Raw genomic sequence first — 27,458 nt, 5'->3', positions numbered from 1 at the left:
GCATCTCAAAACGGGCTGGTGTTATTCTGAGTCAGGAGGTGTGTCCTTAATCACCTTTAAACAGAACTGGCTCCTGGAGAGTTTATCTCTGAGTTATGTGGCAAGACATTGATGGGCCCATTAACAGGAGATAAGGAAAACTGCCCAGAGGCAACTGCTACTGGGATGGTGATAGGAAACTTCTTGGTACTTCATCTTGGCCACTGTCCTCCAAAGGGTGACTGTAACCCTGGCTGACATGGATGTAGGGGCTGCTGTGTCTCTGGAGCCAGGGAGCGCAGGTCTCAGTCACTGACAGTGCTGCAGGCAAGCATTTCTTTCCTGCCCATTTTCCCCAGAGCTCAGTGCTCCCAGACACTTCAGGGAAGTCAAGGAGCAAGCTTTGCTCAGTTTGGTAGGATGTGCAAGTAGGGTTGGGGTGGCTGTCCAATGTTGCAGAGCTCCATGTACCTCTTAACTGTAAAAACTCTGCTTCTTTTGAAGCTCCATAAGCAGTCCTATTACTGAGTGTACTAAGTAGAAAATAAGAACCCCTCCAATATCTTCCCTGCTGGTAACACATTGTGAAAACCTCCCTTTCCTTTAAAAAGCAGCAAAGAGCATTGCTTTACTGTCAATAGAACATGCATTTTTCTGGCAAGTGGCATAAAATAAATCTATTTAAATACAGGTAATTTGGTGCAAAGGAATTGATTTTGCTATCATGGTATGTTGGATAACAGTAATTTCTTTTTTTTTTTTTCTTTTTTAAAGAAAAGACTGTGGGGCAGGTGCATAGATTGTTCCTGTGCACAGCCGTGTAGCTGTGTCCCTCCATGTTTTTGCAGACTGCCTCAGAAGGTTGTTGCTATGTGTCCCTCCTGAGAGGTTTTGTTTTTCTGTCCCATTTAGCATGAGAAATGCCTGGCTAGTTAGTCCAGCCCCATACTCCAGAAATGCTCATTCTGAGTGATGCCGTTTCTAGAGGAGATGGAGGTGGCATAGAAATGGCAGTAGTGAGCCTTTAGACACCTCAGCCCTTGTCAGAAGATGCAGGGGCTTAGAGCATGTGGTAGTTGCTCCACTGGTTACCTGCAGCTGGGCACTAAATACCATGTCTAAGGAAAAGGGATATTTGCCCAGCTTGGGCTGATGAGCTGTAGAGTTGGCTCATTCTGTCTCAGCTCTTTCCCTCTTTATCAATAGGATGCTGCCATAGTTTAACCCCAGCTGGCACCTAAGCTCCACACAGCCACTCACTGTGGCATCATCCCCTCAGTGGGATGGGGGAAAAATTGGAAAAGGTAAAACCTGTAGGTTGAGATAAGAACAGATTAATAATTGAAATAAGGCAAAATACCATAATAATTGAAGTGGAAAGAGAAAAAAAATACTAAGAGAGAGAGAAGTAAACCCCAGGAAAACCAATACACAATACAGTTGCTGTATTCCCAGCCCTTCCCAGCTTGGGCAAGAGGATTTGTGGGCACTGTCTAGAGAGAGGGTGCAGAGAGCAGAGCCCTGGCAGTTTTGAGAGGTGGCACAATGGGGATAGTGGGTAGGGATGGAGCTGACTTGATGTGTCTCATTTCCTTGGTGCCTGTCAGTCATAGCATCCATCAGACTTTTGAGGGTAGAGGTAAGATGTGAAGGGTAGGATTGAATTATGGCAGGAAAACCACCAGATTTCTTGGGTTTTATTTGGAATCTTATGTTCACATTTGCCTTTGTGGCCTGGCTAGTCTAATAATGAATTGATTTCTCTGTGCCTTGGCATGATTTACAGAAACTCTGTCAATATAATGCACTTGATTTAATCAGTAAAAAAAATGAGCTGGGGACTTCAGGCTGGAATTTAATCATTGCAACATCACTGGTGACATTTCAAGTGACAGATTCCCCATTAACCTGGGATACCCTGATCAGCTTGTTCCTGCAGTGCCCTCTGATCAGCTGATGTTTGGAGAGAAAGCCCTGCCCTGACACTGCTGTTTGTGAGGGAGCTGAGCAGTGATGGGGAAAAGAGTGAGACTCCAGGTTGGGATTCTGCCCCTGCCTCAGCAGACGTGCTGCTGGCTCCATACCTACATCCCACTGTCATGCTGCACGCTGAATAATGTTTGGCAGCAACTAATTAACACTCTAACAGCTGTTTTCTGCCAGGAAATTGCAGATACTGCAGGTCAGAATGCTCTGCCCTGCTGGTGGGAGGCTGGGGCAAAGATGCCCTCAGTGAGTAACAGCAATGCTGCCATGCACCCCCAAAGGTGAAGGAAGAACTCTCCTTTCTTCTGAGGAAAGGTCACCACTTACAGAGGGTGCAGCTATAAGCACAATGGGGAGTTGTAAGACATGGAAGGATAAGTGAAATTTCTCCCTTGCTCACATTTTCCAGAAGCATTGTGCACTGTGAGACACTTGTCTTATCTACAGGTTGGTCAGAATTCAGTGTATTTCCTGTGTGATGGTTCTGACCTGTCCAATTGTATCTCAGTTCTGGTAGAAATGCTGTTCAGGTTGGGATTGATTTGTACTTGGAGGCAGGACAAAGTTCTGCAGAGTCAGTAGTTATTTTGCAACGGTGGGTCTCCTGCCAAGCCAGTGAAGTCTGTGGAAACCTAAGACTACATCAGGCTCCAGAGTGTGGGGGTGTCCAGGAAACCACACTTCTCCATCTCCCATCAGAGCCAAATGGGTTTGAAGCATTGAGATTCTCAGCATAAGAGCATGTTGCCCTTGTTATATCACCTGGATAGGGAGCTGTGGCTTGTTTCTCCTCATCGGGGATATTTCCCTCTGACTTGGGGCTCTGTCCTATTTTCCACGCTGTCATTGTGCTGCTGAGGGAAGAAGTCTCCATTGCTCCAGGCAAGCTGAAATGTTGCCAGCTTGTCCTGGTCCTGCAGCAGCAGTTGCTGACAGTGGGTTGCTGCCAGCTCTGTCTTTCACAAGTGTCCTTTCTTCTCAGCAGGGCAGATGGAAAACCCATGACCCCCCTCTGCTGGCAGTCATCTCCCATTGAAATATAATTTCAAGCCAATACAAAATGAATTCACACCATCAGTGTGAAATGAAGAGGCAAAGGGGTTTCCTTGTTTTTCCCATTGAGAATAAACCTGCCCTCTGAGACGGCCTGATCACAGCCTTAAATAAACTTCCCTGGAGCTCCATCCTGTCACACTGCTCCTCCTGCTTGTAGGGGCTGCTGGTACTCCCTCCCTGGGACTGGCAGTATTTCAGCCCTGCTGCTGCTACCACTGGGAGTTTGGGCTGTACAAAGCAGCTTTTTAAAGCTGGTCCTTCTGTGCGAGTTGAAAATGTGTTGAAATTAAAAGAAACGTTAATAAGGAGGAGATCTTGAAAACTTTATCCTAATTGTATGGATGCTTTCTGCATTAAAGCATTGCCGTAATGAAAATGTGTCAAAGGCTTTGCTGGAAAAGCCATTAAAACAGATTAGTGCATCTATCTGCATCATTAAAAGGTCCTTTTATTAGGCATGCCCATAATTCCAGCTGTCACCAAACGAGAGACTCCTGAAATACCCTATGAGCAGCTATTAAAACTGGAGAAGACTCAGCCACATGATCTTGCTTTGATTTCGGTGCAAAAAGTACTTTGACCTTTGGGCTGTCCTTGCTGGGGAACATCTGCCTAGAGGAATTAATGAACCATCATTATATCAAGATAATAGTCACCTCATCTCCCAGCCAGCTGCACGGAGGAGGATGAGGGCAGTACTGTGGGATGTGTTGTGTTTCCCTTGGTTCCCTGACTTGTCCCCAACCCCCTGAATACAAATGTGGGCTGGTCAGACAAAGGCTGATGTGACCCAGAGCCTGAGAGGGGCAAGCTCCAGCAAAGCTGGGGAAAAGGAGCTTGAGGGAGCCACATATAGTCAGGGACACTAGCAAAGCTGGGATGAGAAATTTTGGTGCAATAACAATCAGAACACAATCTTTTCACCGGAACAACTTTGATATCTAGCCATATCTCCACCTCTAACAAATCTGTGGTTTGTAAAAATAAAATCCTCACTCACCTCTGAGACTTTGGCTTAGGTGAAGTTACATTTTCACAGGAAAAATATGATGAAGACAAATATCTTGCTTTGTTTGCCATGGGTTCTTCCTCATCCCAAAATAAGTAATGGAGATATAAGGACTGCACAGGGCTGAAGGAGCTGGGGAGTATCTGAGAGACTAGAGGCTGGATATATATATTAGCATCAATGCATTTGACTTTCTGTCCTAGTAACAATGCAGACACCAGTCTAAAGACCCTAGTGATAGAGTCAGAAACCTGACACCCTGAGGAGTCGGGGTGTTGGGAATAGTCCAGTTAAATGGTGGCTGCTCCTCCTGGAGTGGCAGATGAAATGCTGCTGGAGCGGGGATCTGGAGAAGGGTGGAGTTTTCTCTGAAGGTTTGGTGGTAGAGTAGTTGGGCCTGATCTTCCTCTGGGAATCCAGCAGGGAAGAAGCTGCTCCTCTGGGAATTCAGCAAAGGGCTGCCCTGCTGTCCCAAAAAAATGCTGATTTTATGCAGGTAGGGTTGCTTGGCTCCTCCCTCTGGGTGGAGCATCTCACCATGGGATGATGGAACTTTCCCAGTCATGCAGAGAGTCATTAATGGCCCATTAACAGAAGATATCTCCCCAGAGGGAGACATTGTTCTTGGGAGAGATAAGAAAACTGCCCCACCTCCACAGACGGCAATAGAATCCATGCTTATCTTACAAGCCAGGACAGGGCTCAGTCCCAGTGGGCAGCTGGTGGCCTGGCACAGGTCGGAGGCAGCTGCTTAGGTTTGTGCTGTTCCTGTACCAAAACATTTTGTGGATATACAGAGATCTGTTGTGGAGTGATTCACAGAATCACAGAATAATGAGGTTGGAAGAGACCTCTAAGATCACCAAGTCCAACCTATGCCCTAACACCACAACTAGACTATAGCACCAAGTGCCAAGTCCAGTCTTTTTTTAAACATATCCAGTGATGGTGATTCCACCACCTCCCTAGGAAGACAATTCCAGTATTTTATTGTTCTTTCAGTGAAAAATTTTTTCCTAATATCCAACCTAAACCTTCCCTGACGTAGCTTGAGACTGTGTCCTCTGTGTCCAGAGGGACTATTCCAGGGGTAGAAGGCACTGCCACAGACATGCCAAGTGTGGTTTATGCCCTTTCCAGCTTCATTTGTGGAAAGTGGAGCTGCACCTTACTTTCAGGCTGCCTCTATTTGGGGAAAAAGCACCAGGTCCCAACCCTTCAAAGGCACTGTCACAGTGCATCCTGCATAGGCACAGTGCCAGGCTGAGGGCTCAGAGCACCCATCTCATCCTTGCTAGAACCAGATCTGCACAGCCCAAATCTGAGAGTGTGAATGATTCCCTTGGTACAGCTGCTTTGTAACATAAAATAAAAATAAACCATTTTCTATATGTGAAAGTCTGCAAGGTAATTAATATCCTAGCCATTAAATTCCACTGCAGTATACTCAGTGTTAATAAGCTAGCTAAGAGCTCTGCTTGAAATTAATAAGTTGCAAATGATCTAAGGGCCACTGCTTCATGCTTGCTTTTTTCCCCATGCACCCCCCCAGAATTACAGAATTTAAGCAGAAAGACAATTTTCATTTATGAGCTAGTATAATTATTCATAACTGGAGAGTTTTAAGGAATAAAAAGCCTTTCTGGTTAATTAGAAACTCCAGCATCTCAGGGAAATGAGGAAGGGAATAAAATCTGGGTTTGACTGAGGCGCACAAATATAAAGCACAAATCAAATGGAAGGGTAATGTAGTTTCTGCAGAAAATTTTAAATGCATGATCCTAAGGGTCTAGCTGTCTGTGCAGGGAGCATGAAGCACACCAGAGGTACAGCTGCCCCATGTAAGGAGTATTTCCCCAACTCCTGGCTGCTCTCAGGTGAGGCAGATAGAGGGGTATGCTCCAAGGAGAAAAGGGATCACTCTGATCAGCTTCTGATCTGAAAGATAAGTCACTTTTGCTCATGCAGCCATGCAACTCTGCAGCTCTCCTGGCACTGACCTGCTTGGTCTGCCTTTAGCTGAGCTGCCTGGGAGATGTGAGAGAGGTGCTTGAAAAAAACAGGAGAAGAACTGGGCAACTGCCCTTGGACTCAAAGCTGAGATAACTGGGCCAAAATCTCCTCTCCCCTCCAAAAAGGGGCCGTGGTGGGAGAAACTTGGAGTACTTTTAGGTATAACTGTTTTTTTTTTCTTTCTCACATGCTCAGTCTGCTGTCACCTACCAGCAGCAGAAGCTCTAATAAAAACAAATTAGGACAAGAAGACCTAGAAATATAGCAAATTATGTGGCATAGCTAATTATGTGGCTTGTTTAGCAGGAGAACTGGGCTGTGGTTTTTTTCCTGTCCTTTCTAAGAGAAGGTGGCATTGCTCAGAGATGCTGAGGAAAGGGAGAGAACAGCCTTGGAAACTGGGATTATTTGTATCCTTGTATGTGTGTGGATTGCCTCTGTGCCAGGTTTATCAGCCTGATTCCCATTTTCCTGTACTTAGGCAGTTCTTTCCACACTCTCTGAAAACTGGGTTCTTCTACTGAGCTGCTGAGTTCTGAAGCATCACTAATGTGTACAATCTCCCTGTAGCTCCAGATGCTCATCTTTTCTTCCATTCATACCCTATCCCTTAGGGGCAATTAGGGAAGAGCTTTTAAATTCATCATTGTGGACCTTCTCAAACCTAGATTAGTTCCTCCAGTCTATCAGATGAATACATATTTATAAGTGTGCTTAAAAATGCACCATCCTTCACTCAGCGAGGTGTAATGAATCCATCATGTAAATACATGCTCAGGTGCAGAATGGAAAAATCCTTAGGGTATTTTTTAGGATTAATAGAAGGATGTTCTTTGAGTTGCTTGGCTTCTTTTAAAAGTGATAATAAAAAGTGATTTAACTATATACAATGCACAGTAGAGGTTACAAGAGCTTAAGGAATAACCCACCTATGCTGCTGAGATCAGACTCTGAAAAGTGCATCTTCCCATTATAAAACAACAAAAAAAAACAGTTATTGATACAAGAAATGGTGTTTGGTATATGTAAATCTGAAATTTCTTACTATCTAATCCCTTTGCTGCTCTAGTAAGCAGTTTTAACCAGTTTTGCACTTCTAGTTTTCCATGGGACATGTAGTAAAGACTTTCTGAGGATGCTGGGCTGGCAGAAGTTGTCCCAGTGCTCTGAGGAGGGACAGGAATACCTGAATCCAGAGTTTTCTTTGTCTGAGGTAGTGATTGAGATAAACAGAATAAACAACCTTGAAAACAGCACAGATGAATTATGGCTTCTGCTTTGGCAGAGGGGCAGAAAGACAGAGACTTTCTACAATCTGGGAATCATCAATACCACAGATTCTGACAATTTTAGACCTCCCAGCAGTCTCCTGCTGTCTGATGTGTGCCACTGGCCCCGTGGCTCTGTGTTGTTTCTGTCTTTGAGGAAGGAGGTACTTGAGAAGGCTGAGACTCAGCACAGTTTGTAGTTTTTGCTGTAAAGGGAGGTGTTTGCAGTGAGGGCTGGGTTTTGTTGCTGTTCCCCCGGTCAGTCAGACTTTTCTTTCTTCTTCCATGTGAACACCTTGAGCTCTGCTGTGGGAGATGACAGTGGATGTGTCACCTCTCTCCTAAGGCAGGGGTTGGGTCTGGAAGGTGATTGGGAGCAGGCTGAGGAGAAGGCTCTGGGGAGATGTCATTGCAGCCTTCCAGAACTTGAAAAGGGCTTCTAAAAAAGGAGGGAGAGTGGCTTTATACATGGGCAGATAGTGTAGGACAAGGAGGAAAGTTTTTAAACTAAAATAGGAGAGATATTTAGATTAAATGTTAGGAAAAAGTTCTTTATTCAGGGCATGGTAAAGGTTGCCCAGAGAAGCTGTGGCTGCCCCATCCCTGGAAATGTTCATGACCAGGTTGAATGAGGCCCTGAGCAATCTGATCTAGTGGAAGATGTCCCTGGCCATGGCAGGGAGCTTGGAACTCAAGCCTTTCTATCATTTTTGTGGTCCTGGTCCTTCCTTTGGGGGCTGTTATGGCACTTGGAGAAGAGCCTTTCCCCTTCTCCTGAAGAAGAGTGCCTGCTCCTTGTAGCTGTCGTAAGGAGCCTCCTGCATTTCTTTCCAATGTAAAACAGATCTGGATAATTTCATCACTGCTAATAACATTTCTAGCAAGGCAAGCTACCATAATGATAAGGGTAATTTAATCTCATGCTTCAGGGATAAGCTGAGCTCAGGAGGGGAATCAGGGAGGAATTAATTTCCCCCTTCTCTGCGGAAGCTGCTTTGCACAGTTGAGCATTTGTGTTGAAAGGCTGATGCTCACCATGGCACAGGGGCTGGGCTCCAGAACATCCCTATTGCCTGCTCCCTGTCCTGGCTCCCTGATCTGGGGCAAATGGTGTGCCAAATTTGCCTGCAGCTGTTCCAGAAGAAAGGGGAGAGAGGGATGAGGGGAGGGCATTAAGTACCTCAGCCTTTTCTTCATCTTTGGTAGCTTGTTATTTGTTGAGAATGAGCCACAGAGTGGTGCAGCTCAGCCATATGGAGTTTTCAGACTTTTCTGGCTGGGTGGGAGCTCTCACACGGGTCAGAAAGGCCTGGAGAGAGCAGCTGAAAGGTGTCAGCAGGCAGTCATCTGCCTGAGTCCTCTCACTGTACTCCATGACTATGCCTTTAAATAGATTTATTTCCTCCAGTGCTTGATTTGGATAGGATCAGGTGGCAGAGTTCTTTCAGTGTTTGTAAGTGGGCATTCAAGACCTTGAAAATGAAATGACGTGCAAGAGCCATGCAAGGAAACCATACAGAACATCTTTTTTTATTATTATTTTTAATAGTAGTTATTTATTTACTTACTTCTAGGAGAGAAAATCCTATGCTCAGCTACACTAGTCCTGGAGGGTGAGGTGGTGGGGGCACAGGGGAGGGTGCAGGAGGTATTTCCATTAATTTTTTACCTCATAACAAGTGTGAATTATTCATGGAGCTCCACTGACTCAGTGTAGGGGGAAAAGATTTCCTGTTCATTATGTACCGATCTCTTCAGGAACATTATATATTTTCTTTTCGTTCCTTTTTTTTTTTTTTTTTAACCTGGAGTCTCTCTAGGAACAGAGGAAGTTTGGGCCCCTGGACTTTCAAGGAGTCCTTTGTCATGTACCTTTGTTATTTATTCTTTATAATGAAGCTGCTAGAATTAATTCCTAAGAAAATCAGTGTAAAGAAACATCCCTGTCATTAAACAGTCTTCAGAGCTGTGGTTAAAATATTTCCTGGTGGCAAATAAATGCCTCAGTGGACTCTAAGTCAATTGACTCAAGATGTGATTGATGGTGTCTGCTCTTGTATTGAAGCTGTCCTTGATGTCTACCTGAAAAAGGCTGATCTGAAGGGTTTTACCTCAGAAATTCCAGTACACAGCCCCTGAGGTGTCATCCAGGAGCTTGTGTTGCCCCTGGGGATCCCCAGACCCAGGTAACTCCCTCCCCCTGATTTCTTAAAAAAAATATGGATATTGATCTAGTACCAATATCCAACTGTGATGGACAAAAACTCTCTAACAGTTTAAAGTTAGAAAGTGAATGTTTATTGTGTGTGGGATCACTCCCAAATCCACACCGCAGCTTCCAGGTGATTACAGAGCCCTTTTATCCATACAAGTATTGAATATCCAAAATACAAATACATATTCATCATTTTGGTGCATCCCATTCCCCACTTTGTATGCTAATTATTTCAAAAGCCATTCAGCATGTGTGGTTTGTTCCTTGAAATGGGGAGGGGTCCCAAAATGAGGAAGTAAATGAAGTCTTCCTCATTCTGACCTTTCTACCTTTTCAATGCAAATATGACAAATGAACTCTTGGTAGAACTCCCATTCCTTGTCTTCAATTGGTTTCAGAACAGAGGAGGCCCACAATTGTCTTATGTTCCTAAAAGCTGTTTGTCAGTTTGTGTATTCTTCATTATAAACCCAGCTATCTAAACATTGTGCTGACAAGCAATTATTAGTTAACTGCTAACTCTTAACTTCATCAAGGCCTACTCATTTGATTTAATTAACTCTAGTAAGGCTTATCTCTAACTAAAATCTTAGCTCCTCTAAAATCTCTAAATGCCTTAAAATTTACATTTCACCCCCAGGCAGAGTGTCAGAGCCTCGGTGGTAAGAGAGAAGGGTGAGCTGGTGTGTGCTGGTCCAGACCCCTCCCAGACAGGCTGGCATCCTGCAGGCCTGCACAAGGAGGAGTGTTTTCATATTTATTTCAGTGATTTTGGATCAGAGAGTCATCCCCGGGTGCTGTGGTTCATGGTGCTGTGCCCGTGGGGGTGTTTGCTTACAGCAGGATCTGCCTTGGACAGGTCTGTGTCCATCTGCTGAGTGTTCCAATCCAGTGTGGTCCCTAAGGCACAGTGGGAAGTGTGGCTGGGCTGTGCCCTCTGCTCTGCCCATCCCACTGGTCATGGGTGACCGAGTGCTGTGTGCACTGGGGGACACGAACTATTGGCAAGGCCAATTGGGAAATGCTGCCTAATTTCTTAAAAAGTTGCCCAGAAACCAAACTCAATATTGCTGAACTTCAACAGGTCTGCAATGCAGAATTTGCTGCACAGGGAAAAGGATTTTTTGTTTTTATTATTATTTTCTACTTTCTTTTTTCTCTCGTACAAGAAATAACTCACTTTTCAGCTGTTGGAGAAGGTAGTAATTGATCTAGAGCTTTGCAGTTTGCCTTCCAGAATGGTTTTATTCTTGATGCAGGAATAAAATTCTGTTAGGTCAAATACACAGCAATAAATACAAGAAGCACATTAACTTTAATATATTGGATTATTCCACTTGGTGGTGACAGGGAAAAAAACAAGATTTAATTCCCCAGGCAATGCAGGCAAAGAAAATCGCTTTCCCTGCCCGTGTTTTTTTCTGTTAAGTCATCTTTGTTTGTCAATGCTGGTGCTGCAGGCTTTGGCGGGATTTAATTTTACTTTTTTATTTTAACCTGGTATGAAAGTAGGAAGTATTTTCTCCAAGTAAATTGTTCACCAGTTCTCTTGATGCCTTTCATTTTGAGCTGTTGCAGACTCCTTCCCTACTGAGCAGTGTGGAGCTCTCAGTACTGCCAGAAAAAGGGGGATTGTCATGATTTGGCAAAGTAGGGTGTGTTTTAGTTTCACTCTGCCATAGGAGTGGGGCAGTGACTTCAGCACAGGTGTTCTCCTTTTTCCAGGTATGCTGGTGTTAGTTTCTCTCCCTACCTTGAAGCTTCTCGGCTAAAACTAGGATTTGTTTTTCCATGCCAACTATTTTTGTGAAGTGCCACCACCCTTTAGTGCCACAACCTCTGCTGCCCCTTTCCTTGTGTCCCACACTCCAGAGATGTCTTAGGGCTCCCATACACTGCTGAATGTACCCAGCAGCACATGAATGACTCCCAAGTGATATTCCTTGCAGTCTTTCATCAGGTCTCATAGCCAGTCCTTGTGCTGAGTCTTCCCTCATTTTTCTGGGAGAGCAGTGACATTAGAAATTTTCCCACAATCCTTGCCTTTTCAAAGATTTCTGGTTTATATTGGAAAAATGACAGGTGAGAAGAGGCAGGAATTACTTCCCTGCTTGTCATCATGGCAGAGAAGTAGAAGGTAGCTCTGCTATGGACCAGGCAAATAGCAGAAAGGCTGCAACAGGGATTTTGTGTGAGTGAGAGGGGAAACTTCTCAGCATACTGGAGGACTGTAACAAAGAATTTGCAAGGGTAAAGCCTTCCTAGCCAGAAAGTTTTGAAAAAAGACTGGATGAATCTGTGTCAGGAGAGATGTACAGGTGGGAAGGGGACTTGGAGCAGGCAGGCTCGGGTTGTATGGTTGGAAGTTTGTGTGTTGGTTCCAAAGCATCTCTCTCCTATGTGCAAGTTAGCAGGAGAGACTGGGGAAAAGCAAGGTAGGAGTGTCTGGGTGGGTAACTGAGTCTTTGCAGTGTTTTTATCTGTCCAGGCCAAGTTACCAATAAACCAGCCTCCTTCACCAGCACACAGACTCTGATTGTATTTGTCTGAGAGAAGAAAGGCTTCATGATGAGCCTGCTGACAATTAATTGGCTTTTGTTCAGCAAGACTGAACAAGATCTCATCTTAATCTGTTTCATTATTTTGCCTTGTATAGCACAGTCAACACAAGATTAGGTTTAATTTTCAAATAAAATGTGAAGTCATTACTCATATCTGGATCAAGATTTTATCTGCTTCATTTTGCAGTGCTTCGTGTGTCAATATTAACGAGAGGAACTGCATTATGTGTGGGGAGGTAGAAATATCACTGCTTGGCTTCAGGACCTTCTGCAAGGATTGCAAGTAGCAGAGCTCTGATGCCATCCCTTCTCTACTCTCAGCTCTTCAAAAAAGAATCTTCATGCTCAGGGAAACTTGGAGATTATATCTATATAATCTATATCTATATCTATATCTATATCTAGATAGATACAGATATATAGCTATAGCTAGATAGATATAGATATAGATATAGATATAGATATAGATGGATTAGATATAGATATAGATAGATACAGATATATAGCTATAGGTAGATATAGATATAGATATAGATATAGATATAGATATAGATATAGATATGGATATAGATTATAGATATAGATATAGATAGATTAGATATAGATATAGATAGATACAGATATATAGCTATAGCTATCGATATAGATATAAATAGATAGATATAGATAGAGATAGATTAGATATAGATATAGAGATAGATTAGATATAGATATAGATATAGATATGGATATAGATTATAGATATAGATAGATTAGATATAGATAGATACAGATATATAGCTATAGCTATAGATATAAATAAATAGATATAGATATATAGATGATATAGATAGATATAGATAGATACAGATATATAGCTATAGCTATAGATATAAATAGATAGTTATAGATATAGATATAGAGATAGATAGATATAGATATAGATATAGATATAGATATAGATATAGATATAGATATAGATATAGATATAGATATAGATATATTAGATATAGATTAGATATAGATAGATCCCACTGCATTTCAGTGCTTCTGAGCATGGCACATCTGCAATGTGCTCTGTGGGAGGCAGGTCACTGCCAAAGTTTCCTCCCTGCCCTGTCAGTGCCCAGCCCTGCTCCTGCTGCAGTGAGATGTGTTTCCCCACCATCCAGCAGTCCAACAATCACTCTCATGGCTTTACTGCAGTGCTGGGAGCACTGACTGCACTGTGCTTAATGGCTGTGCACAGACACAGCTCCACATGAGCTGCTCTGAGTGCCTGCAGGGGAGGTCAGCCAAGGGCATGGGGGATGTACCTGGGACTCCTGCCTGACCCGGGAGGGCTGCAGAGCCCTGCACAGAGGGGATGTGAGTGCCTGCCATGCTGCACCAGGACACACAGACAGCCCTGCTGCTCTGAGACTCCTCTGAGCCTTGTGGGCTGCATGAAGGTTAGAAAATACTCTGCAAGGAAAGGTGTGTTACTAATTGGAGTGATACTTCAACGCTCTAGGATAGGGTTGAGCAAATTGTGCTGCTTCCACTTCAGTTTGAAAGGCCTTGGTCTATGTTCAGGCAGCTTTCACTGCTCTGTTTACTCATTGCAGTTTAAAAGGCTGCCTGCATCCAATAAAGGTGTGTTGTGTCTGCTGCCCAAGAGACAACAGTCTTTCCAAAATGTGTATAGGTGTCCAGGATGGCAGGGATAAGCATTAGGGTCTGTGCAGCAAAGGCTGCACTGCAAACCATGCCAGCAGGCACTGCAGGAGGATGAGAAGAAAACATTCACTCGAGCCAAAGCTTCAGCCAGAAAGAACAAGGTGCAGGGCTCAGGAGCAGACCCAAAATGCAGCATCCAGACGGGTACAGTCACATCTCCTGTGTGCTGCCTGGCACGGAGAGAGCAGCACCGGCAGTGGCTGCTGCCTGCAGCCCGAGTGCCCTCTGCTGTCACCGCTGGGCTGGAGGAGGGTGACACAGCCCCAGCTCTGCCTCCCTTCTCTGTGCCTGGGACATCTCTTCCTCAAGTGTCACTCTTGACCACGAGCATGTTGTTCTGGTTGTCTGTGAATCTCTGCTGTACACACAGGCTGCTGTGTAAGGAGCTCAGCTCTCTGAGCAATCCTCGTGCTTGGTGAGGCTTTCCAGCTGAACTCACTGTAGCTGTTCTCTCTGCAATTCCAAAGGGTGTCCCCAGGAGGAAAGCAGCTTGCTGTGACATTCACATTCTCTGGACAGAGAGACATAATTCTGTCTTGTCTTAGGAGAAGCACAGAGAGAAGAAAACAATCTTTATATCTGCTCTTTTGTTCTCCCCACGTGGAATGTGGTATGGAAATTGTTTACCTACAGTGGTTGCTGGGTTGGATTCTGGTGAAGTTGTTTGGGTTCAGTGACCAATGGGATCCAGCTGTGGCTCTGGCTCTCAGCAGAGTCACCAGTTTATTAGCCAGGTAAGTAAGAAGTAAGTTTGTAGAATAGTATAGTATCTCTTTAAATAGTACACTAATGTAATATAGAATAGTTTTAATAAAACTATCCTTCAGCCTTCTGATCTGGAGCCAGACATCATCATTTCTTCCCTGAGCCAGGGTCTGCTGCAGTTTTACTTTATCTTTAGGTCCTTATTTTCCTGCTAGGTAAGGAGACTGAGGCCAGGGGAGTCACTGCTCTGAGGACATCAGAAGGAACTTACTGGATGGAAGGAGAAGCAGCAATCAGGTAAGCTCAGTGCCAAGGCTGCTCACACACGGACTCCTTTGTCCCCTGAGGTACCTGTATGATGTGGGACAGCAGTGAAGGAGGTGTGGGAGTGGCTGCAGAGGGAGATGTGTGCCTCAGGGAGTGTTCATTCACCAGTCCAGTGCTTTCCAGTTCTTGGGAGAGTTTCTGCTCTTGACAAACAGGGATAAGTCCCTGGTTTTCCATCCCACTACCTGTGACCCGACTGATATCTGACCTGAGATGATCTCATTTGGTTAGAGAGTATGGTGCCAATAACATGCAACACCAGGGTTGTGGCTTCAAGCCCTGTATGAGCATTTATTTAAGAGCTGGACTTGGTGATCATTTTGGGTCCCTTCCAACACAGAATAATCTGTCAATCTGTTAATCTCTGCTACAGTTTTCAGGTGAATTTTCCTGCTGCAGTAGTTGATGCTCTGCTGTCCTGCCTTTCAGAAGTGCTATTCCCAGCCTCTGTAAGCTGATTTAGAAGGAATCAAGTTCCTAAACTAGCTAAAACAGCTGGCCTGCAAGCAACAGGGTATTGTCAAATAGATTACTTTTATTTTCTCCCCCAAGTGTCCCATCCCCAGTCCTAAATTGCCTAGTGGGGGAGAAAACTCCTCGATCTGTTCACAACCTCCCAGGTGGGTAATAATGGATGCTTCATATTGAAAAATTCTATTAGACTTTACAGGAGATGTATGATAGCACTTCCTTGCCAGGACCCCATATTGCTCTGTTCTGTTCCTCTGCAAGAGACTTGCTACAGAAGTTAATATGTAAAAAATCAACCAACCAACCAACCAACCAACCAAAAACCAAAACACCAAAAATACCCCAAAACAAACCCAAAGACCAAACAAAACAAAATTAAAAAAAAAAAAAAAACCAACAAAAAACACCACAAAACCAACACAGAAAACCCCAACCAAAACCAACAACAACAACAAAAAAACACCCATCTAAAAAACCCCAAGGAGGGAAAAAACCCCAAAACAGAAAACAAACGAACAAACTCCTTTTAACTATAATGACATTTATATCCAAGATTAACTGTGGTGCACTTTGTAGAAAAGAAAATTACGGTGGTATCTTGTACAATCAGCTACCCAGGACATCAGGTGCCAGCTGGAAAGAGCAGGACAAGGTTGTTGTGCTGTACTAGAGCTTCTCTTGGTGCCTCTGACTATTAAAGCAGTAGGGGTAAGAGGTGTTCGTGTGGTGTCTTGGCAAAGAGTGAAAGGCTCCTTAAACTCTCCAGTCCCATTATCCACCTGTTCCATCCCACTGTGGGTGTTTGGAGAACACTTCTGTGTTCAGTGTAGCTCAGCACTGCTGGGGTACCTTTGGGCATGATGTGCAAAACAAGAAGAGCCTTTTCTGCAGCTCTTGTTGCCATGATCAAGATTGGGAGGGGATCCTTTTATGTGGTTTTGGCTTTTTTGGTATGTTTTTTTCTTTATCATGAATGTTTCAGCAAGACTCAATCGTTGTGTTTTAATGCTCAGATTTCTAAATACTCTGTGTCTGGGGGATGCAAATATCTGATATAAATCACTAGGGCAGACTTATTTCTGCGTGTACAGCACACATCTGCATTGGTCACTGGTGTTCCCAGAAGCTACCACACATCTGCTTGCTGGTGTTGGCACAGCAGAAAGTAGAAGAAGTCACATTGAAGTGGTGGGTGACAGAGCCCTGCAGCAGCTGGGAGATTTAACACACGTAAGGCCTTTGCCACAGTTACATTTAGTTTCTGTAATCCTATGAAATTGCACCATCTCAATTTCCATCAAGTCTGTAAGGTGTGAGAAGCCATTCCCCTCCTGTTTGTCTCTGATGGGTGACTTGACATCACCTTGGATCTGGGTGTACACGTGTGGTGCAGTGTGTTCACACTTCAGTGTTTGATCAAAATTCAAAAGGCATTTGGAACGAAATACAATAATATAATGTGAGCAAGACTTTTTTTTTTCCCTGTGTACTCAAGACACTTTCTTTGGGAATCTAGGCCTGACATGGCTGAATGTGAGGAGTAATTGCTCCCCTGAGGTCAGCAGTGGCTTTTGTGAGCAGCTCTGTGAAGCAGAAGTGGCAATTCTCTGCAGCGAGGCTGCAGGCACTGCAAACACCTCTTGGAGGGCAGTGGAAGGTCAGGACAAGCTTTGCAGGCTGCCCCTGACAGCAAACAGGAACAGGGGGGTGCCAGCACAGGGAGTGCCAGGAGAAAAGCCCTCAGGCAGCTGCATTTTAACAGAGCTGCTGGGGAGGCTGTGTGAGCTCGGTGCTTCAGCCTAGATAAACCCAAAGTGGGAACCAAGGCTTAATCCTGAGGTTTATCCTGACTGTAAGATGGTGACTGAGGAGAGGTTCAGTTTAACAATTGCACTGAGGTGTGAAATATTGATGCCCTCACTATAATGATTTCTTAGGGACAAACAGAGGGATTGTTTCTTCTGTGGGGCAGGGAGTTGGCAGTGAGCTGAATATTAACTAAAAGCTGCACTAAAGGCTAAGAGTGGGTAAAGCAGCACTACATGAGAGTGTGTGCAGAGGTAAGAGAAGGGAAACAATTACATTCTGAACTGATCCTGGTGCCTCTCCTGGGTCAGAACTAAGGTTGAACTCATAGTAGAGCTGGTGACAAATGGCCTGGAAGGTGTGCAGCAGGGCTGGGCTCTGCAGAAGCCTTCCTGTACCTTCTCTGTGCCTTGAATGTATTCCCACTACGTTCAAAGTGCACTTCTGCTTGCTGCTACACTGCAGACCCATTGCACATTAAGTGTTCCCATGGGCCCAGGCTGCTGGGGAACAGAGCATGAGCCTCTTCCAGGGACACCCGTGGTGTTACCCACAGCACAGTGACTCCTGCTTTTGGAGAGACCTGCCTGACACGCTCCACATAATCAGAAGATGGATGCTTGAGCAAGGGGACAAACACCCAGTACAAAAGAGGAAATCCACACACAGTTGTGTCACTTTATTATGTTTGCCTGGACTCTGGCGTGTGTGTGGCACCCAGGTGCAGTTGTGCAGAAAGCCAGAGGAAGCAGCATGCACAGTGTGCAGGTGGGAAGCTCCTTCCTTTGGCTGCAGGCAGTAGCAGTCACTACACATGTAACGGGCACTTAAATGGCAGCCCAGGGAGGGGAGACAAACACATGGACACAAAAATATAAATACTTTCTTTAGGCAACACCAGCTTTGTTAGGGGATGCTCTTCTGGGTGGAATCACTAGCAGGGACAGTCTTGGCTCAGGAAAGTTTAGGAGGTCTGTTCAGGATGGGGCACACAGCCCTGAGTGATATCAAGAAGCTCAGGTGGGAGACTGAAGTGCTGTCTTGTTAGCAAGCACATGGCAGAGGCAGATCTGTACTTCTTGCAGACATGGTCAGTAGAGGTGGAGTGAGGTCAACAGCTTTCTGTGTCCTGCTAGCAGAGCCACACTGGATGACCAGGATGCTTGTTGCATGAAGCATGCAGAGGCCAGGAAGGGGTAAATGAGTTTGTTTTCATTTGTTTCTGAACCCTATCCCAAATTTTTTCTAACCCAGTTCCCCAAGTGGTTACCCCCTCTCTCTCCACCAGCAATTACTCTCAGCTGCCATCTCTCTGAGGGAGCCAAATGAAGCCCCAGGGCTGGACACCAGACTGGTTTCTTTTCCCAACACTTCCCTTGATAAATGGATGCTGGGAACAATGTAAGAGAGAAGGATTCAACCTCTCTTATTTTGCATTATCACTAAAAACTAAACTAATTGTATTGACAGCCAAGCTAGAGGCCCTGTGTAAACAATGGGTAAACAAAAGGCAAACAATGTTACCCTTTTATAAATGGAAGAAGCCAAGGTTCTCACTGCAGGTCATGGAAACAGCTGGGGACAGGGCTCTGGGTTTCCCTGGTATGTTTTGAGACACAAGGTCTGTGGTTCTCCTTATTCTTCTCTTCCCACTCTAACTTCCAGAAGATATACTTAAAGTATCTCTTCAAGTTAAGGAGTGCCCAAGTCAGGGAAGCAGGCAGCAGAGCTGACTCAGGCTGGGTGCTAGGGATTAGAGACTTAAGAGAGGAGGTCTGCAGGATTTTTAGGTGATCTCCTGTCTGAGAGAACATCAGTGCAAGTGGTGAGGCTGAGTCTTGTGGTGCATTCACAGATCCATTCGCATTCTTTGCATAGTCCTCTTGAGGAAGGATGGGTGGTGGCTCCTGGCATTTGCACACATGATCCTATGCAGAAAGGCCATATAGCCAGAAGCAGCACCATGCAGAAACCATCCAAAGGCTAGGGGATGCCCTGAGGGAAGTCAAGTCCAGCATGCAGATCCTGTTCAGCACAGCTATGGCTCTACTGTCACACTGCTGTTGGTGACACGGACACCGTACCACCCCTTCCAGAACAGCGTGTCCTGGCCACCGTGCTCAAAGCGGACAAAACGCACCCCAGGCCCGTAGCTGGAAAAGGTGTGGGAGATCTTTGGGACAAAAGACAAAAAAGTTGTTAGTAAGTGTCAAACCACCACAAACCTACTGCTGTTCAGTGCACAGAGCCTTCAGCCCCACTGGCCACACTCACCCACCAGGCTGGGTAACAGTGGGGACATGTACACTGGGAGAAGCTTTGATCCCCTTGTTCTGATGCTGTTTAATCGCTCCCAGTTGGACATCTCCTGCACCTTACACCTGCTACTGGGGACTCAGCAAGTTTCCTGTAAAGCAGCCTTCCTTTTCCTTTGTCAATCATAGGGTCATGGCTCCAGAGGACACATGACAGAGCCTTCTCCTCCCCTTGGAGAATTCTTCTGCTTAAAAATATTCCTGATTCACATAGGTTGGGTTCACCTGCTGGGCCCATACCTGTAACTCACCTCAGTCCAGTTGGCATCATTATCCTGTGGGATGGTGATAGTCTCACTTTTGTACTCAGCCAGCACATCCTCATTCTCAGAGAGCAGCTTCACACACAGCTCATAGAGGCAGCCAGCATCACTACGTCCTGCATACCTACAAGGAGATCCAAGCTGTTGCATTACCTGTAAGAGCTCTGCAAAGGTTCCACCATGCTCACCAAGTTACTGCAGCCTTGCTTTGACATGGAAATCTGCAATGGTTCCTAGCCCAGCCCACCACCTCCCCTCACCAACCACAGGAACCTGGGCTGTGGAGTTCATGGCTCCAACAGTTTAAAGCCTGTGGGAGCTGCCTGTGAGCCCTGTCCCACATCCAGGATGCCAGCAGCTGAGGTTTTTAAGGCTCAATATATATATATATAAAGTCTATGCCCTCCCTGCTCTTCCTTATCTTTCTTAACCCTCTGCCTGTCCTCAGAGCCTTCTTTAATACTTACCAGTCTCTTACCATGATTTTAGGTTGGGTTGTATCCATCAGCTCATCCCAGTAGCCCTCAGCCCTAAGGTCAATGACCTGAGCCTTTCGACACCACCTGAAACACAAGATGCTAATTGGTATCACAGTCTCTCCTGGACTGGGAGAACCAGAAATGCCCCCTTTCCTGAGAAAGAGAAGAAAGCAGCCTTACTCATAAGATGTAACAAAGTATTTATGGACTTCTTCACTAGGAAATTCTTTTCCAAAGTCCCCTGGGAGCTCTTCAATTTTCCATCCATCACCTCCATTCTCTACCTCTCCCCAGTGCTCCAAGTCTTCTGCAAATGGCAGAAAAGAGACTTGGATGAGTCCTGTGCATGTGGGGAACTTGGCCATCTCCCACTGGAACCTTCCTATGGCTTGTGAAAGTTTGATAGGAGACACAGCACTGATTTCATATGTAGACTATGGATATGTTTCTTCAAAAACTTTTAGTCTGACTGAGCCTAACTTTAACATTAACATTTAACACCAAACTTTAACATTCCCCAGCAAAGTGGCTGTGTACGTGTGGGTTTAAGAAAGTACTCCAGGGAAAGAATTCAGGTATTCTGAACAGTGTCACCATTTTCAGTGTCACATCACACAAATACTCTGGGGACAGATGCTGATTGCTTTATTTCTAAGTTTTCTAAAGCACTAAGTGGTATTTTTCTGAAGCAGTAAGACCTTAAACATCAGGGTTTTTGAGAGGGAAACCTGAATGCTGGAAATGCTTGCATAAGGTTACTTTTAAACAAAATGGGAAAGCTGTGTTGATACTGTTTTGGTCTGTGATGTGTGAAATTGTTGCTGCTTGGATTGTGAGGCTTGGTTACTGCTACTTATTGCTGTGCAGCTTGCAGCTCTGGCAAGCAAAGGTCATAGATTCAGAATAATGGCACATGGGGTGTGTGCCCAGTCTCTAACATGGGCTGTGCTGAGGAAAAATTAAAAATTATTGGCCTCAGCTGCTCCAAGGAAAGAAGCCTGAAGGGCTTGGTGAGCTGGGAAAGGCTTCATCTCTCCTGTCTGGCTTAGCAAGAAGCAATACAGAAACAAATGTCACAGCCATTACTGTGTTGGATGGTTTCTACAAAGGACATCTTTGTGTCTCAAACATGATTTTGATCCTTGCAGAGGTTAGATAAAGATAATGTTATGTAAAGCCCTTTGCAAAGGCTGATTATCAAGGGCCTTTGTGCTCATTAAATTATTTGGCTGCACGGATTGAGTGACTTGACTCTTGGGAGAAAATTCTGCAATCTGACAGCAACTAAGATCTATTTTCAAAGACTAGACCTACACAATTCTCAGTGACTGGTCATCTCTTGAAGCTTGTTGTGATGTCTCTCACCTTCACCACATGGGTTCTTGATTAGATTCTTCCTTTTCTTACTCAGGAAGTAGAAGCTTTGCCAGTTCTCTGTATCTGACTCTGCTCTGGTGAGGCCTTCCTGCTGACACTTCAGGATCCAGAGAGCAGCTCCATCAACCAGGTTCTTCCACTGGCAGCAGACCAGGCGGCACACCAGCACCAGATCCACGGCGGGGAGGGAAGCCAGGATTCGGATCAGGACTGCTTCAGGGAGGGACTCCATCCTGAGGCTGGCTGGGCAGAGCTGTCTGAGAGAGGGTGGAAAGGAATGGTGAGGGTTTCCCACCCTCAGCAATGTAAGACACTGATATAGGAGGAAAAAAGGGAAAATAAATATGTTCTCTGAAGGCATGATTTTGATTGCTAGCCTCAAGGTCTCCTGTTCCTCATTACATTAATATCCTGAAGCAGATTATTATTTTTATATTCTAAGTAAAACCCCTGAATTAAATCTGCCCACAAAATGTATGTATTTGACCACTGAGTTTGTTCATTTTCCAGGCTGGAATCAGTCCCTCCAGAATCTCTGCTGCTGCAAAAATCAGCTTCCTAATAATGATTTCCTCTTCAGAGGAAGCACATGGGTGTTTGTTCTGCCTTTAAGAACATCCCTGATAATAAATGCTGCAAAGCAGTGCTCAAATATCAGTGTTAAGCTTCTTGCCAGCCACCTTTGCAGTGGTTCATTCTATATCTGACAGTCTTTCCCTCAGAGTACTGGCACTTAATTGCCTTTGTCATGAGCCTGTATAAAGTAATGGTCTGAGCATAACTGAAAATAACTCAGCTGATATTCTCTATTCTGTTGTCTGTGGCCTCATAACTGGAGGAATTAAGCCAGAAGTGTTTGCTCTAACTTCATGTGCTAATTCTGAGCTCCAAACAGCTCTCTGATGCCCTGAGGTCCAGGTCCAGGTGCTGCAGGACTGTGGAAAGATGAGTGTGCAGATTCAGAGCCCACATCATCCATGAGGGATGCACCGTGACACTGCTTTTATGTCAGCTGAGTCCTGGTGCTGGGAAGCTGCTGAGATTGCAGCAAACCAAATGGACACAGCCAAACTCCTCAGGAATGACTCATTAAGCCTGGGAGAGATGAGAACAGAGGTGAAATACCCTGGCATGCAACTAAACAAAATACAGAGGTGAGAATAGAGGTGAATTACCCTGGTATGCAACTAAACAAAATACAGTGATGCCAAACCTGGCATGCAACTAAACAAAATACAGCAGTGCCAAACCTGGCAAGGAAGGGAAGAAACTGGGAATCACTGCTGTAGCAGCATCCTAAATCTAGACGTTCATATGTGTCCTCTATCTGCACTGCACCCAGCAGGGGCAAACTGTAATTTAAAACTCCCTGGCTTTTATGGAGACAGCATCAGTGATTTCTCATTCTCCCCACGCTTCCAACCCTCAACCATAGTCCCGAAGGATAAAATGTAATTTTTTAGAAGTAGGAGGGAGGGGTCATGCAGGTTTCATCTCGTACAGGAATTTCAGAAGCCTCTCCTGCTCCCTGCCTGCTGCTAGAGCGCTGTTAGCCAGGCTCCCTCCGCACTTTCCCACCCCAGTGAAGCATCCAAACCGTGAAGGGCTTTGCATCACGGGCACGCTCCCATCCCTTGACGTGCTCGGGGCACACGCGTGTCCCTCCTCCGTCCCTGGAGACACGCCGGAAATCCCGCAGGGACTCGGGGGAGGCACCGAGCGCTCTTACCTGAGCCGCTGCTGCGCGGGCGGGCCGGAGCCGCTCCGAGCTGCGCCGGGCACGGCACGGGGAGGGGAAGAGGGGAGGGGAAGAGGGGAGGGGAGGGGAGGAACCGAACCGAGCCGAGCCCCGTCCCGCCCCGCGGAAGAGCCGCAGCCCCGCACATCCGCGTCCGGCGGCGGAGATGGGCGGAGCCAGGTGGGGCCGGGGCCGGGGCCGGGGGTTACGGCGGGGAGCGGGCCCGGGGCCGGTGGTGAGGGTTACGGCGGGCCCGGGGCCGGGCCGGGCCGTTCCGGGGTCTGTTACTCACGAGAACAAACCGCCTTTGCTCCCGGCAGCTCGGCCCGCGGTGCCGCGGATCTCCCGTCGCGCTCCTGCGGCCCGCAGACTGCCATGACGAGCATCGCCGACCTCCCCGAGGATGTGCTGGTGGAGCTGCTGTCGCTGCTGCCCGCCCGGGACCTGCTCCGCAGCTGCCGGCTGGTGTGCACGCAGTGGCGGTACGTGGTGGACCTGACCACCCTGTGGAAGCGCAAGTGCCAGCGCGATGGGTTTTATCGTCAGAGCTTGGACAGAAGCGTCTCTGACTGGAAGATCTTCTATATGCTCTGCCAGTTGAAGAGAAACTTAATCAAAAACCCTTGTGCTGAAGGTTTGTTTCCTTTTTTATAATAAAGGACTGGGACTGCCCAGCTATTGGCTGTAGCTCTGCTAGGTCAGATTCGTAGCTCAGCTCCTGCAATAGAACTGCTGTAGGTAGGTAGGTATGTATTTACCAATACTTTGTGGTTTTAGCCAGAAAAATCTGGAGTCAAAAGGCCCCAGTACAGCAGGCAGTGGTAGTGAAACGATCAGGTATTGGGATTAAACATTTGGGCAGCTGGAGGACTTTTGTTAGCAAAGACTTGACTAATAGAACTACAGTAATCGTACTTTATTGCTGATGCTGATTTTCTGATGAGGTCAGAAATCTGCTACCTGCTGTCCCAGATGCTGGCAGCCACATAAAGGTAATGGCAGCATAATGACAACAGTCACAGCTGTAGGAAAAATAAAGTGGATCTGAAAACATCAGGTAGCTTCCTAGAATTCTCCTGTTGCTGATTCTAACAAAAGCTGAGATCCTGGTGGTAGCTGAAGTGAGATCCTAACCCTCACCTGTACACCTGTGTTTTTAGAGAACTTCCAACACTGGACACTTGACCAGAATGAAGGAGATAGGTGGAAAATTGAGGATCTGCCTGGAGCTCATGGAAATAATCCACCAGACCCTGCAGTACGCAAATACTTTGTCACTTCATTTAGGTAAGAACTGGATTCCAGTAATCTGGAACTGGGAAACCTGCTTCCTCACATCTGTCTGAAAAGGCACCATGGTTAGAAGGCGGGTGGCAGGTTCCTGAACCTTAGATCACCTGTGGGAAAAGGAAGGAGCTTCATTAACCCTTTATGCCAGTTAATCTAAAGAGATGGGTACTGCTGAGAGAATTGATCACAGCAGGTACTAAATTTCTCTGCCTACCAGGAAATTCCTGTAATTTTTATAGTTAGAGTAATCCACATGGGATCCCTGCTTCTCCTCTCCCCAAAGGTGGTAAAAAGGTTAAGGGTCTGGCAAACTCAATCAAACTGTACTTACATGACAAGATCAAAGCTCTGTAACCTTCAGGAGTGGTAGGTGTGACACACTAACAACTTGTAAAAAAAGCTGTCACCAGAGGAGGATCAACAGCTTTTACAAGCACTAGGCACTGTTTCCTGTTACCAATACATAATAGAGACCCTTCTTAATCCAGCTTGTAGGTGACTATTCTTTTTATCTTGGGGTGAAGCTAATTCAGTTCATTTTCTTGTCAGGTTCTGGCTATGGGTAAGGCAGGGTTTAGCCAGGTCAGCTTTGTGGGCCTTCAGCATCTGGGTGGGTATTAAAGCTGTCAGGGAAAGGACAGCAAGAGGGAAGAGATGTGTTCTGTAGAACTGTGAATATTTCTATGTCTGTTTCAGGCCATGCGTCAAGTCCCAACTCATTACCCTGAAGAATGAAGGCTATTGGAATCAGCTGATGGATGAGAAAAGGCCTGAAATTACAGTCAAGGACTGGTGAGTGGAAGCACTGAAAATTATAATTTCTGGCATTGGTCTAGAGGTAAGCTAGGCTTCTGGAGCTTTTCATGGAATAAAATCAATTCTTTATTCTTTGGGAGTTCTTGAGTGAAGAATAAGCTAAATCTGAACTCACTCAATGGACTACATGGTGGCAATCCTGTGAAGGGTGGGATAGCTGTAAGTTCTAAATCTTCTCTATAGCTCTGGGGATGACACTCCTTCACTCCTTTTCCTCTGCAGACAGGGATCCCCTTGGAGACTGCTTTTGAAAAATAAAGAAAACTGAATGCTGTATACACAGCCCTGCTCCTTGATTCCTCCTGCCCCTCCAGGTACGCTGCCAGGTTTGATTGCGGGTGCCGCTACGAGCTCTCCGTGAGGCTGCTCTCGGAAGATTACATCGTCCTGGAGGAATTCCATCCTGAGCCAGTGGTCATTGAGCAGTGGAGTGATGCCAGGTGGAGAGAGGTGAGCAGCAGCCAGGGAGGCAGGAGTTTTACGGCAGTGTTGTGACACTTGTGTGTTCCAAGTCTTACCTGGCCAAAAGTGCCAGTGGATTTTCTCTGCTCTTCAGCTTCCTCTGCTGTATAGAGGTGAGTCAGTCCTTGCTATTGATGATGCTGAAGAAGCAGTAGTGTCCTGAATGAGACAGGTACTATTTTTAGGTGCCCAGCATTTTCTATAGAGTATTCTGTGGGCTTCTGTGTTGTTTTAGTGCAGTCTTTTTAATTGTTTCTTGGTTTTATGTAAGATTCTATCTAAATAATTAAATAATGAGAAGATTTCAGGGGTTTTTTGATCAAAAAACTGTTTTAAAACTACTGCATGGATAGCCAAGTATTGCAGACTTAACTTTTCTTAATCTGTTACAGGTGTTTAACTGGCTTGATTTGCTGTACATTCTGCATTAGATGTTACTTATACATGCACTTAAAAATCAAGCTTAATGTTAGCTTAACTCAGATAGGATTTTGGGGCAAAGGCTGAGTGAGAAAGGTTTCTTTCCTCCCCCTGCCACCCGCCTCTCCCCCAGAAAAGAGTATGGTGCACTTTCAATGAAAGCTATCTAGGCTCAGGAAGAGCTCATTCTAAGACTCACATACTGTAGTTTTCTGAGCTTCTAGATGAGCACTGGTTTATTTAGGCAAATTAAGAGGAATTCTCTTTTCTGTCCAGATTTCTCACACCTTCCAGAATTACCCAGCAGGAGTCCGTTACATCATGTTTCAGCACGGAGGCCAGGACACGCAGTACTGGGCAGGATGGTACGGGATCCGTGTGACAAACAGCAGCATCACCATTGGGCCCCAGACATCATTCTGAAGCACTTTGGAAAAGCACTATGCTTGCTTTTACCTCAGGACTGGAACCAAGTGGCTGCAGGTGCACTGTTTGCCTGTACTGTCCGGGTGTGTCCTAGCTTTGTCTTGCAGCTCTTGTTCACAGCAGAACTTCAGCAGAACCAGCCCTTTAGAAGGGTGTTCTGTCTTCATCTTCCATTCTCTTCTACCATGGATGCTATTCCAACTACTGGTGCCCTTGCAGAGAAAAACTGGGACAATTAAACATGAGGTCTATCTTTTCTAGTTAATACATTCTTATGCTAATAAGATGGTCTTAAAGACACTTTCTTGTTTATGGAACGTAGGAAAGATAAGGCTAAAATGATTAATTTTAGATTACCAATGGTATCTACAAGGACTCTGCCACAGATTGTTTTGTACAGTATTTTCTTTCCTGTTTCAGTTTTAAGATTCAGTTAAGATTTATGATCTGCATCAGACCCTTCATAGAATCAGGAAACTGTCACCCCTTGTTCCTAAGTGCTGTGTCACTGGTAGTGAATTTCATACCCTTTCTCTAAGTGTATATGATCAAAATGGTACCTGCCTTCCTATCCAAAACAGTCCCTTGGTGATTGAATAAACAGGTAGAGAAAGAGGAGGTAAGAAGTCCCTTCAGGCAGCTGCCTAATAACACAAGTGCCTTTTGATTGTGCTGGGCTTTTCCCACATCACCTTTGGTTTATACTGAGCAGTGTAACCCAATATAAAATGTTAAAGCAGTGCCCAGACTTGATCTATAATGTTCCTACACTTGTTAC

The 27,458-nt window shown here is 45.4% G+C and overlaps 3 protein-coding genes across 11 annotated transcripts in view; 2 read left to right on the top strand and 1 right to left on the bottom strand.

Annotated features, from left to right (window-relative positions):
* Positions 1 to 21,735, top strand: part of DISP3 (dispatched RND transporter family member 3) — a 75,143-nt gene extending 53,408 nt beyond the window's left edge. Inside the window, exons 21-23 of one of the 4 annotated variants that reach the window (XR_012051700.1) lie at positions 14,706 to 14,787; positions 16,380 to 16,518; positions 21,563 to 21,735. Coding sequence is in view for 2 of the 4 variants with exons in the window: in XM_072917451.1 (XP_072773552.1) it covers positions 14,706 to 14,741 (36 nt within the window). In the remaining 2 variants the exon portion in view is untranslated. Of the gene's footprint in view, positions 1 to 14,705; positions 14,790 to 15,197; positions 15,655 to 16,379; positions 16,519 to 21,562 lie in introns of those variants that run through there. The other 3 variants (XR_012051699.1, XM_072917451.1, XM_072917452.1) reach the window with 3 other exon arrangements.
* FBXO2 (F-box protein 2) lies at positions 17,753 to 23,375 on the bottom strand. Of its 4 annotated transcripts, none has more exons than XM_030289316.4 (6): positions 23,258 to 23,375; positions 21,517 to 21,785; positions 20,332 to 20,458; positions 20,140 to 20,235; positions 19,661 to 19,796; positions 17,753 to 19,267 (listed from the first exon to the last, which is right to left on the bottom strand). In XM_030289316.4, exons 2-6 carry the CDS (start codon positions 21,758 to 21,760, stop codon positions 19,133 to 19,135), a joined length of 738 nt encoding a protein of 245 aa, XP_030145176.4. In that variant the 5' UTR covers positions 21,761 to 21,785; positions 23,258 to 23,375; the 3' UTR covers positions 17,753 to 19,132. The 4 variants fall into 4 exon arrangements, with proteins under 4 accessions (XP_030145176.4, XP_030145177.4, XP_072773556.1 ...); XM_030289317.4 differs by having other exon boundaries at positions 21,517 to 21,781; positions 23,258 to 23,345; XM_072917455.1 differs by lacking the exon at positions 23,258 to 23,375 and adding an exon at positions 22,779 to 22,803.
* Positions 21,874 to 26,964, top strand: FBXO44 (F-box protein 44). Of its 3 annotated transcripts, none has more exons than XM_030289312.4 (6): positions 21,895 to 22,682; positions 23,587 to 23,900; positions 24,427 to 24,553; positions 25,253 to 25,348; positions 25,687 to 25,822; positions 26,531 to 26,964. In XM_030289312.4, exons 1-6 carry the CDS (start codon positions 22,513 to 22,515, stop codon positions 26,675 to 26,677), a joined length of 990 nt encoding a protein of 329 aa, XP_030145172.4. In that variant the 5' UTR covers positions 21,895 to 22,512; the 3' UTR covers positions 26,678 to 26,964. The 3 variants fall into 3 exon arrangements, with proteins under 3 accessions (XP_072773554.1, XP_030145172.4, XP_030145173.4); XM_030289313.4 differs by lacking the exon at positions 21,895 to 22,682 and adding an exon at positions 23,315 to 23,446; XM_072917453.1 differs by lacking the exon at positions 26,531 to 26,964 and having other exon boundaries at positions 21,874 to 22,682; positions 25,595 to 25,764.
* Positions 26,965 to 27,458: the final 494 nt, after the last annotated feature.

Source organism: Taeniopygia guttata, chromosome 21, assembly GCF_048771995.1.
Source record: "Taeniopygia guttata chromosome 21, bTaeGut7.mat, whole genome shotgun sequence".
In the NCBI taxonomy this organism is placed as follows: Eukaryota; Metazoa; Chordata; class Aves; order Passeriformes; family Estrildidae; genus Taeniopygia; species Taeniopygia guttata.
The sequence above is the reverse complement of the archived record's forward strand: the minus strand, read 5'-3'. Positions and strand labels throughout refer to the sequence as shown.